Source organism: Natrix helvetica (genome assembly GCF_964273705.1).
Source record: "Natrix helvetica genome assembly, chromosome: 5".
In the NCBI taxonomy this organism is placed as follows: domain Eukaryota; kingdom Metazoa; phylum Chordata; class Lepidosauria; order Squamata; family Natricidae; genus Natrix; species Natrix helvetica.
In genome coordinates this window covers 111116271-111128613 of record NC_138551.1, presented here as the reverse complement: position 1 = coordinate 111128613, position 12343 = coordinate 111116271, and the positions used below count along the sequence as shown (strand labels likewise).

The following is a 12343-nucleotide window of genomic DNA, read 5'->3' as shown; positions in this document are numbered from 1 at the left end:
CCTTCTTGGGGCTTGCAGGGGTACCCTATTCTATCGTTGGTTCCAGGTCCAGTTATGAGAACTTCCTGGGACCTCGGGGATACCCTTGAGCTGCAATGTCCTGCCTTATAGCCGGACCATCGTGAATGAAATGGGGCGGTTAGCGGTGAAAGGAGAATGGAGAGCGTCGGCGGCTGCCGGCGTGGGTGTGGTCAGCAGCTGGGGCGGGACGCCCGGCCTGGAATCTCTGCAGCCGGCATGGGTATGGCCGACGGTGGTGGCCGCGGGACGCCCGGTCTGGGGTCTCTACAGCTGCCGCTCCCCACACCATGGTGTTATCCCGGTTGCTCCCCCCCTTGCTTATGAACATGTTAAATTAGATCAGCGGGGAGGGGCTGAGGCAGCTGGCATGGATACTAACGCCAGCGGCAGATGGCTTCGGGAGTTGGCGTGGGCGCGGTTGGAGTGGGGGGGTCCTTCGTTGTGCCCCCCCGGTATTACTGCCGTTGCCTGGGCCACCGTACTGTGCCATTTGGCCATTTGCCCCCCCCTCCTGTGATATTATGGACTGGGTCAATGGACTGCGGCCCTGGCAATGGATGTGGGTGCGGCTGGCATGGGCGGAGCTTAGCTGTTGGAGTCGGAGTTGGAGCAGCCGCCGATGCCGCCGCTGTCTTCGTTGCCGCCATCACTGGCTGCGTCACCACCTCGCAAGCTAGCATCTGCTGCGATTTTGGACAGCTGTCTGTTACCCTTACATATTGTCCCCAACACCAACTATTTTTATGATGGACATAAGCTTCCTGCTACCCCCTTGAACACTGCCGGCTGCCCCCCCCCCCCCTGGACATGTCATCTCGTTCCATCTCCTCATGATGTCATCCCGTTTGGTTGATGCCACACTCTCCTCTACGTTATACTGTGACAGAACTTTATTCCCTCCGGGAACTCCCCCTTTCCCGGGGATGGCCTTCAGACCTATCAAGACGCTTCCTTAATGACTTCCAGTGGCTCCGTGGTTCTTGGAAGACGCCCTCTTACAGCGTTAATCAGCTGTCTAACAGTTTGAAAATCCCCCCCCCCCCCCGAGAAAAGAGGGGGAGACGAGCTTGCTGACTCGGGATAGAGATCCCTAGCAACCGCAGAAATAACTCTGTGGTGTGAAAGGTTTGATCTCTCCAGGGAGTCGGGCATTCTCCTCGCCTCGGGACTCGACTGCAGTTTGCAGAACAAAAGGCTACATCCACACTTGTTGTTCTACCGGTTAATCTACATTTGAACAAAACACAAGCAGAGCAAACCAGGAGATCTACTTAACAGCAAGTATAAATCTTAACTCCTTAGTTTTTACTTCCTTCTATAAATTAAGCGAAGTTAAAGAACATGGCGCCGAGATAACAGGTGTGATGCGAAACGAAAGTGAAGCAGGAAGTAGAATAACACTAAGTGCCTGCTAACGCAATGGGAAGACTTGAGAGAATAACTGGACTTTTCAGGCTGAATATCAGTTGTAAAAAAGCCCGCTTTGAACACTTCTAGACAAGCTAAAGTAAATGCTTCCAAAAGTGCAGGTAATTCGCCCGCACAAGGGCAAAAACTACAGGTTTTATTACCCCGGGGGAAACACAACCACAAATTCTGACACTGGAGGCTTTGCAGAAAGCACTAAAAGATCAAGCAGTTGCTCTGGAGGGGAAAATCTCAAACGCTTTTAAAGATGTTTCGGAGGAAATATCTGGAATCAAAGACTTAGTTCAAACACGTAACCAAGAGATAAGAGAGGACATTGTTGATGCACTTAAAGGATTATTTGGGTACGTAGCATCCCTTGATGAGAAGGTGGAAAAAATTAGTGAGTCTAATATAAAGGTGGAGAATAAGCTCACGGAGGTACAAAGCAACATTGACAACTCTGAGGCAGAACTTACAATGATACAATACAGGTCCATGGAATTTGCCCTGAGGATAAGGGGTTCGAAAGAACACTCTCAAGAGAATTTAAGAGAAATTTTTGCTGATGCTTTTGCCCAATTAATCGGGGAATCAAAAGTCGAATGTGCCTGGCAATTGGACAAAATTTATCGTGTCAACTCATGGACTGACAGACAAAGACAATTGCCAAGAGATATTGTAATCTACTTTGTTTCCAGGAAAATTAGGAACGCAATACTACAAGCAACCTATAAAAATAAATTACAAGTGGCAGATCAAGAAGTGATAGTACTTAAAGAAATTCCCCCCAAAATGCTGAGATCCAGAAAGGACTATGCGTTTCTAGTGGATGAACTTAAAAGCCGTCAGATTCAATTTAGATGGGAGGCTCCAGTAGGACTGGTGGTGAACCATTTGGGAGAAAGACATCGACTAAACACAGTTTGGAAAGCAAGAGATTTCTACAGCAGAGTATTAAAGGCAGGATGTCCTCCGTCCCCAGGACCCAAAGAAAGGAAAGATACAGAAGACCCCAGGCAGCAAGGCTCGCAGACACAAGCTGGGGCTGTGAGCTTACTGGAGGAGACAGAAGGAATTATGGAACAAAAACAAACCCGGGCAGTTACTAAACGTAAAGAGCAAGAACTAAAGCTTCAACAAATTCAGATACCAGAAGCTGTGGGGGGGCGAGACCGAAGGTAAAATCTCATGAAGATTTTCAGGCAGCTCTTAAAAAGTTTCAACGTGCTGAAGATGACAACTAAATTTCTAACTTGGAACGTTAATGGTTTAAACTCACCACAAAAAAGGAAAAAAATATTTCATTACCTGAAACAATTTAAAAATGACGTAATTTGCCTACAGGAAACATACATTAGAACATCAGAAAATTGGTATTATTCAAAAGGAGGATAACTTGGTAAAGCAAATTAGAGACCAGGGTCCAATGCACAAAAAAAGGCTGTATAATGTATTAATAGAAATAGACTCCGAAACAGAGTTAGTCAAAGATTGCATGATAAAGTGGGCACAAAACTTTGAGGAACCAATAATGATGGAAACATGGGAGAAGATCTGGGTAAAAAATGTAAAATTCACACAAGCTCAGAATTTGAGACAAAGTTTTTATAAAATGTTTTATAGATGGCACCTTGATCCAAAAAAACTAGCATGTATGTACCCAAACTTACAATCCAAGTGTTGGAGATGTGATAGTGCTGATGCCATGTACTACCACATTTGGTGGACCTGTAAAAAAGTTAAAGCATTCTGGATTAAAATATGGTGGATCATTCAAAATATTTTGAAAAAGAGGATAAAATTCCTGCCCCAGTTGTTTTTGTTAGGTATAGTTCCAGATTCTACTGTTATAGAAACTAACTTGATTTTGAATCTAACGACGGCAGCAAGACTGTTGGTGGCGCAATATTGGAAGAAGGAAGAGTTGCCTACTATACAAGAATGGACATTAAAAGTAGTAAACCTAGCCGAGATGGCTAAAATATCAGCGTATTTGAAGGACCGCTCAGATGAAAAATATAAGCTGGACTGGAAAAAATGGATTGATTATATTCAAAAGAAATACCAGACTAAAAAGCTTCAATTAGCTTATGAATGAAGGCATAAGAAATATTACAAATTATTCAAAGCTAGCAGGAGAAAGCGGGAGTTAAAGCACAAGAATGGTCGAATGTTAAAATTAGTTAGCTTATGTTAGCATATGTTTGTCAAATGATTATACCCTGTAATTTGCTCTGGGAGGTCAGGGGGAGGGAGGGATGGAGACGGGGTAGGGTTGGGGGGAGAGGGAGGGGAGGGAGAAAACAATTGTAAAACTCATTAAAATTTTAATTAAAAAAAAAAGACGCTTCCTTAATGACGGATCTTGGGATCCCGAGAGGTGGCATGCGAAGAAGAGACTTCTTAAGGGGTTTTTACAGGGGCTTTTAAACCAAATTTTAAGGGGGGGGGTTCATTCGGATGGCTCAGACAGGCTTGGGGGGGAGTCTGCCAGGGCACAGGCCAGAGCTAACTAATGGGTGCGGGTTGGGAGGGCTAGGAAGGGTTGGGATTCCGGGGGAGACATTAAGCCATTCCATTGGGGGGTTCACCATCTCTACTGTTTGTGGGAGAGGCAGATATGGTGGGGGCCGAGGGCCAAATGATGTTCGGAGGACGTGGGTTTGCTGTTTAAGAGCGATCGCGCGTTCCGACCCTCACCGCCCTTCTCGCACCCCCGGTGTTCTGACCCCCCTTCCTCCGTTGCCCACACAGCACACACACTCCGGAACAGTACAAGGGAACAAGGTTTATTACACCAACAGACGAGGTTTTGTGGCAGCAAGCCACCAAGACAGAACTCACAGGGACAGAACACACAAAAGCAGCTATCCAGCTTGCCAGGATCCCAGACTAGAGTTGCTGGCTTAAGTCCTTTGTTGATTGCTACGCAGAGCCTCTCCAGAGTCAACCCTTTTATAACCTAAAAAGGGCGTCTCCCAAACAGCACCTGAGAGCTCTTTACTGCCTATAATTACGCCCACGCTCCTTGCGTCTGTGGGCGCGCCGGAAACGGGCATCTAGAAACGCCCTGCTAAGTCCTGAGTCACTGTCCTCCCCGCTGCTCCAAGGCAGGGCATCGGGAGTCCTCCTCCTCTGGCTCTCACCGCTGCTCCATGCCTCTGGCGCCACCTGGTGGCCGACCAGACTCTCGGATTCCTGCTCAGCCTCCGAATCCTGTCCAGGATCGCCCATCTCCTCTGGAGCTGACTCCTTTGGAGTATCACTCTCGGAGTCTGGTGACAGCGGCACCGGCTGGGCCACAACACCCGGGTACTCGGGATTACAGGACCCTGGTCTCCGGCTGGTGTCGCTTAACGCCAGGTCCGTCGTACATAAGGCTCCCCTCATTTACGACCTCATAGAAGAGGGTAGAGTGGACCTGGCATGCATTACGGAGACCTGGTTGGGCCATGAGGGGGGTGTACCCCTTAGCGAACTATGCCCACCAGGCTTCCGGGCGTTTCACCACCAGGGCAGGGGCGGGGGGTTGGCGGTGGTTATTAGGGAAAGTCTCAGACCTCAGGAGGTCACTGTGCCTCAGATAGGCGGGGGTGAGTCCCTCTTTGTGAAGTGGGGCCTTGGAGCTCAGGTGGGCCTTTTTGTTACGTACCTGTCTCCCTGCTACGTTTCATCGGCCCTGCCGGAGCTGCTGGATGTGTTAGCTGGATTGGCGGTTGATTTCCCCAGGCTCATGGTCCTGGGGGATTTCAATCTGCCTTCCATTGGCGAGACATCCGAGTCAGCTCGGGAATTCATGGCTTCCATGACAGCTATGGACCTAACTCAGTTAATTCAAGACCCCACCCATAATGGGGGACACACGCTCGACCTGATTTTTGTCTCTGGGCAGTGGATGAATGATCTAGATTTAGGGGATATTTCTATTCAACCCTTGTCATGGTCTGATCATTTCCTCATCAGGCTTGACTTCCATACTGCTACACCTCGCCGCAGAGAGGCGGAACCGACTAGATGATTCCGCCCCAGACATCTGATGGACCCCGAAAGGTTCCTGATGGAGCTTGGGACTTTTCCTGAATCCCTTGCTCACAACTTGACCGAAGCCCTAGTGGAAGCCTGGGATAGGGTGGCCACTGGGGCCTTGGATCGTGTTGTGTCTTTGCGGCCTCTGACCCGGTGTCGATCCCGGGTGGCTCCCTGGTTTACCGAGGAGCTCCAGGAGATGAAACGCCGGAAAAGACACCTAGAGAGTGGCTGGAGGGCCAGCGGGTCCAAATCTGATCGAACACTAGTAAGAATTCATATTAAATCCTACTTAGTGGCGATAGAAGCGGCAAAACGGCAACATTTTTCCGCTTTTATCGCGTCCGCAGATAACCGCCCAGCCACCCTGTTTAGGGTGACCCACTCCCTACTTAACCAAGGAACTGAGGAAGACCCCTTGCAGGGTAGAGCTGAATAATTTGTTCAGTATCTGCAGGATAAAATCGCTCAGATCCGGACAGGCTTGGACTTTGACTGGGTAGATTCGGGCGAGCCCACGGGGATGAATCTTGAGGAGACAATCTGGGATGGGTTTGACCCTGTGACCCCCGAAGGCATCTACAGGATTATGGGAAGACTCAGTGCTGCCAATTGTGTGCTGGACCCGTGTCCCTCTTGGTTAGTTTTGGCTTCCCGGGAGTTGACACGAGGCTGGCTCCAGGCGATTACCAACGCTTCATTGAGAGAGGGGTTCTTTCCCACCGCCTTGAAGGAGGCAGTGGTGAGGCCCCTCCTTAAGAAGCCTTCCCTGGACCCAGCTTCTTTAGCCAACTATCGTCCGGTCTCCAACCTTCGCTTTGTAGCCCAGGGTACCTGCGAGACCACCTACTGCCACCAGTAGCCTCCCACCGTCCAGTACGATCCCACAGAGTTGGCCTCGTCAGGGTGTTGGCCTCGGCCAGACAGTGTCGGCTGGTGACCCCCAGGGGGAGAGCCTTCTCTGTGGTAGCGCCTTCCCTCTGGAATGAGCTGCCCCCGGAGCTTCGCATAATCCCTGACCTCCGGTCCTTCCGATGCACCCTAAAAAGTTGGCTTTTCCAGTTAGCCGGCCTGGCCTGTTAATTTTAACTCATTTTTAAATGTATTGTCCTATAAATTCGGTTTTTTTTTTTTTTTTGATATGTATTTAATTTCTTTTTAACTTTTGGGATGTGTGTTTTTTAATGTTGTACGCCGCCCTGAGTCCTTTGGGAGAAGGGCGGCATATAAATCCAATCAAAACAAAACAAAACAAAACAAACAAACAAACTCTGGGCCTTTTATCTGCACATTGTAATTGGAGTAATGAGGGAATATTACACACCTGGCCATGGAACAGGTGAGAAGCCAATTGTCCCATTACCTTTGGTCCCTTAACAAGGGGGAGGCACATATGCAAACTGCTGTAAGTCCTACACCAGTGATGGCGAACCTTTTTTGGCTCGCGTGCCACAAGTGGGGTGAGCGCAGGGGGGTCGAGTGCGGGCGTGCCGCACCCATAATGCAACGCGCGACCCCCCCAGTGCACATGCGCGCACAATGCGCGACCCCCCATTTTTACATGTTTTTTTTGCCCTCCCAAGGCTCCAGGGGCTTTATAGGAGCCTGGGTAGGGCGAAAAAAGCCTCCCCCGCCCCCCCCCGGAGGCCCTCCGGAGGCTTCAGGGACTTTCCGGAGGCTTCCCTGAAGCCTTTGGAGCGCTTAAAACCACCCTCCGAGCAAACCGGAAGTGACTTCCGTGTTGCTCGGCGGGTCGTTTTAAGCGCTCCGAAGGCATCAGGGAAGCCTCGGACGGTCCCTGAAGCCTTCGGAGCGCTTAAAACTACCCTCCGAGCAAACCGGAAGTGCTCGGAGGGTCGTTTTAAGCGCTCCGAAGGCATCAGGGAAGCCTCGGACGGTCCCTGAAGCCTTCGGAGCGCTTAAAACCACCCTCCTTACTTCCGGTTTGCTCAGAGGGTGGTTTTAAGCGCTCCGAAGGCGTCAGGGAAGTCTCCAGACGGTCCCTGAAGCCTTCGGAGCGCTTAAAACGACCCTCCGAGCAACCCGGAAGTCAAGCGGGGGCCGGGGGAGGCTCTTTTCGCCCTCCCCAGGCTCCTATAAAGCCTCTGGAGCCTGGGGAAGGCGAAAAATAGCTTTTAAAAAGGTGAACTCAGCTGGCCAGCGCGCGCACGCATGCTGGCCAGCTGACAGGGCAGCGCCTCGCGTGCCCTGACAAATGGCTCCGCGTGCCAATTGTGGCACGCATGCCAAAAAAGGTTCGCCATCACGGTCCTACACCATTCACCTGAGTTGGATGTACTGTACATACCCTCAAATTAAAGCTGACAGTCTGCGTTAAAGCACATTGTGTTTCTTTCTTTCTTTCTTTTTTGCTTATTATATATATATATATAATATATATTATTTTTACATTTAAAACAATGCAATATTGCAAAGTCGAAGTGTCCATACATTCACATTATATACAGCTAGTTTCAACCATTAACAATTAGCCTGCTTAATACATTGTCTATCCTTCTGTCCAATCACAATATATACATTTTGTTCCAGTCTTGTCACCTTGTCTTATACCAATCATAAAATCTGTTCCATATTTCAAAATATTCTGATTCCCCTTTATTTTTAAGTTCCAGAGTGAGCCTATCTACTTCCGCACAGGCCAATACTTTTCTGATTATATCTAGCTCTGATGGTGTATTTTCTTTTTTCTAATACTGTGCATAAGTTATGCGCGCTGCAGTTAGTATATGTATAATTAAATAAAGTGTATCTTTCTTAAACCCCTCCGGTATTATACCTAGGAAAAAAATTTCTGGTTTAAACATAATTTGGTCTCCCACCATTTGTTCTAACCATGATTGAATCATTTTCCAATATTTTTTTGCCTCATTGCACGTCCAACACATATGATAGAAAGTGCCTGGTGTTTTTTTACACTTCCAACAATTTGGGGCCAGATTTGTAAACATTTTGGAAAGCCGTGCTAGGGGGAGATGCCATCTGTAGAACCTCTTACAAAGATTTTCTTTATACGCCGTAACCATTGTTAGTTTCTGATTAAGTATCCAAAGTTTTTCCCACTTAGCCAATTCCACATTATAACCAAAAATTTTCACCCAGGCGACCATAGTTTCTTTGACATGTTCCTCCTCTAGCTTATATTCCAACAAGAATCTATACAACACTTTGATCAGTCTGTTTTCTGTCTGTATCATAAGTTTATCTAAATTGTGTAATGTTTGGCAATACCTTCCTTCTTCCTATCCTGTGCAAACCTTGATTGAATCTGTAAATAAGACCACCATTCTACTTGTACACATTGTGTTTGTTTCATTCCAACTCCATTGTGGTGGTGTATAGACCAAAGATGTTAGAATTGTGTCGATGTCCCAATATTTCTGGACCTGACTGTAATTGTGGCAATTGACTTATTGCTCATCATAGGGATGGTTATAGTTACAATTCATCATTTGGGATAAGGAAATACAGTTTCTTATTAAAAGACTGACTTTTTTTGTGGAACCCAGTGATTTTTTCATAATTTTAAAAAGTCAGTGTTAAGAAAGAGAGACAGACATTATACATTAAAAATATTTGCGGGCTGTAGTTAGTTACCAGAACTATGTTCTGGTCTAAGTATTTCTTCCCTTGAAGGAATTAAAATAGTACTTATGCATATAATTTCATCACAATTTCTTGATATATCCTAACTATAATGCTTTAACTTTATCTGCAATGCCAGTTACAGGTATTATTTCCTTCTGGATCTTCTCAAATTCTTGTTCTGTTTTCCTTCCTTCCTTCCCTCCCTCCCTCCTTCTATCTGTTTTGAGTCAGGAGAGGATATTCTCCATTTAGAATTATTCCAAGTGAATTGGTTTACACCAGTTCAAGAGCTAATTTGGACTATATGCTAGTTTCAGGCTTAAGACTGGTTTAAGGTCCAGCTTACATGCGCAGTTAGCATCTCTCTCTCTCTTAAGTTTTGGACTTCTGTGATTGAAAAGTTCCTTAGAAGCTGGAGAGGGGGTTAATATTTCAGTTTCCCCTTTCAGGGATCAGATTTTTTTTTTCTTTTTGGCTTCAAGGAGCAGAAATTCAACAAATTCACAGCCCTAGTTGTAACAATAATTTGGCAACTTAATCTATGCAAAAAAAACCTCAGTCTCCTCCTAAATGGGCTCAGACTTGACTGATAGCTAGAAGACACTTTACTAGAGACCAGATTGTGTTGTTGTTGTTATTATTATTAATATTAATTTTATTGACCACCCACCCTACCACAAGGTTACTCTGCACATTACCTCAAACATAGATTGGATTTCTTGTGGTCAAAGGTTTCATTATTTGTAGCTATGGCTTTTGCACTCACACAGTGGCGGCCAATGTAATGAAGCCCACCCCTCCGCTTCATCGCTGCTTGCATTCCGAGCAGGCAGGTGATAAAAATGAATCTGAAAGCTGGAATTGATCACCCACACTCACATCTCAGTGCTTATTCTTCTAAGCTGTCACCTAATCCATCGAGAGAACTGGCTGGCCTTAATATGACAAAATTGCTGTTTAAAGGGGGGGGGCTGACTTGAGAGATTGATAAAGGGGAGGAGCTCAGGCGAATGACCTCACGCTTCACAGTGAGATGAACGTCTGGCAGTGTGGCTGGATTCCCTAACATGAAAAATGGCCCAGAGATTAATGGCGGACGTGGGTAGCCGAAGAATGGTGCCATTGCAACAACTAAGCAGCCAAAATGTTACTGGGAGAGTTGATCAGAGAGTCGATACACTGTCACATTCAGTTCCTTTATTCAATCAGCCTTAAAGGTGGAGGAAAAAATGACAATAATTTAAGAGACAGCTAATCAATACTAACTGATTGCTCAGAAATTTGCTTATTTTTTAATATTGCAACATCTCGACATGCATATAGGACTGCCAGTTTGGTCTAGTAGTTAAGTCATCGAGCTAAAAAGCAAGAGAGGCTGAGTTCAAGTCCTGCCTTACCTATAAAAGCCATCTGGGTGACTTTGGGCCAGTCCCTTTCTCTCAGCTCAACCCACCTCACAGGGTGGTGTTTGTTGCAGGAAAAAATTGGAGGAGGAAAGTCTGTTGGATATGTTCCCTGTCTTGAGTTGTTTGTAAAAATAGTAAAGGCAGGGGAGGGAGGAAGAGATCAAAGGTTGTGACCACCCAGTACTCCAAGACTAATTCAGTGAAATTCATTTTTTTTTCAATTTAACTTTGGGTGGGATTTAAAAGTGGGGATTGAAATAAATGCCTTTTTGTTCTTATTTGCATCCTTCCCAAGATTCCAAAAACACATTTCTAAATTTCTACTTTTTCAGGCAGTTTGGAAGGTCTGGGAGGTGCTAAAGTTTCCCGTACCTATTTCTGTCCTTAAAACCCAAAAACAAGAAAGCGGGCTGAAAGGGAGATCGCAAGGGGCAATTTTGTTCAATCCCCTTCAAGCCCTGAAGATAGGAATGGAAGTGGGGAGAGATTTTCACTCTTATCCATTATTTTGGGATATACGTATATTTTTCTGCGGGCATGTGGTGCCATTACATCTTCTGCTAAGTAGCACTTGGCCAGCAGAGGGTGCAGTTGATTCAAAGCTCCTTTTTCCCTTTGCTAATGCTTTGCTATATTTTTACCTTGTAGGAAGGCGTCCTCAGGTATAATATCACCTATGCCAAGAAATGGGACTTCACAGCCCTTACTGAATTTTGCGATAAGGTAATAAAAAAAATGACCCAGAAGCATGCAAAAAAACCCCCAATAATAATAATTCAAATACTGCTTTCTATCGTTGAATGTGATTTGAATGGGTATGTTTTCATTAATTCTATTTTATATATACTTGTAGTTAACTGAATGTGCCTAGTGGGGAATTCACAGAGGTCAAAGAAAAATCGGAAGAAATCTTATCTCTGTGTGAGTGTGTATTTTAGTACTCTGTGAACATATAGGTAATCCTTGATTTACGGCCACAATTGAGCCCAACATTTCTGTTCTTAAGCAAGATAGTTGTTAAGTGAGTGTTTCCCCATTTTATGACCTTTCTTTCCACAATTGTTAAGTGAATCACTGCAGTTGTTTAGTATGTAACACAACGGTTAAGTGAATCTGGCTTCCCCATTGACTTTGCTTGTCAGAAGGTCGCAAAAGGGGACCTCATGACCCCGGGGCTTTGTGACCGTCATAAGACAAGCCATTCTGAATTTTGATCATGTGACCAGGGGATGCGGTAATGGTCATATGAAAAATAGTCAACGTTCCTTTTTCCCCCCTGTTGTAACTTAGAACAGTCACTAAACGAATGAATGTAAATGGAGGACCCCCTGTGACCTCTTTTTCTTTCCAATTAACGGGTCTTTTTTTTTAAATGCTCCCTCTGGGAATAGCAATAATTAATCCTTAAGTGCCATTGTCCCTTAGCGCTTTCTGATGAACGGGCAGAGAGCCTGACCCTGATTATTCCAGTCGTAAATAAGAGACGGGAGAAGGTGAGAAGGAGCCCAGGCGCTCTTTCATTTGACTCTGCAGCCTAGCTCTGTCTCAGTCATTGACAAGAGCCCTCGGGATTTATGGCTGGGGTGCTTGGCCCCTCAGGAAGGAACCAGCCATAGCCTCACACAGTACAGGCCGCTATAAGGAGATGATGAAGAGCATAGGCAGTTCTCTAGTTTGGCTGCATTGCCTCACCAATGCTTTTCTGCAAAGGGTATTGCTCAGGTTATTCTCAGAACGCAAATACCATCACAGAGAATTGATTCCAGCAGCATATTTAGGCAGAATATCCAACTGTGCATGTGTTCTATCATCTGGCTTTCAAAAAAAAAAGAATCAAAGGATTGGGGATTTGATGCGATAAAATTGACCAGATC

At 46.0% G+C, this 12343-nt stretch overlaps 1 protein-coding gene across 3 annotated transcripts in view; it reads left to right on the top strand.

Moving 5' to 3' along the window:
* PARG (poly(ADP-ribose) glycohydrolase) overlaps positions 1 to 12343 on the top strand; it is a gene marked incomplete at its 5' end in the record, with an annotated part of 97428 nt that overhangs the window by 28401 nt on the left and 56684 nt on the right. For all 3 annotated transcript variants that reach the window (XM_081954410.1, XM_081954409.1, XM_081954408.1), the window contains one exon: positions 11118 to 11192. In XM_081954410.1, coding sequence (XP_081810536.1) covers positions 11118 to 11192 — 75 coding nt within the window. The remainder of the gene's footprint in view (positions 1 to 11117; positions 11193 to 12343) is intronic.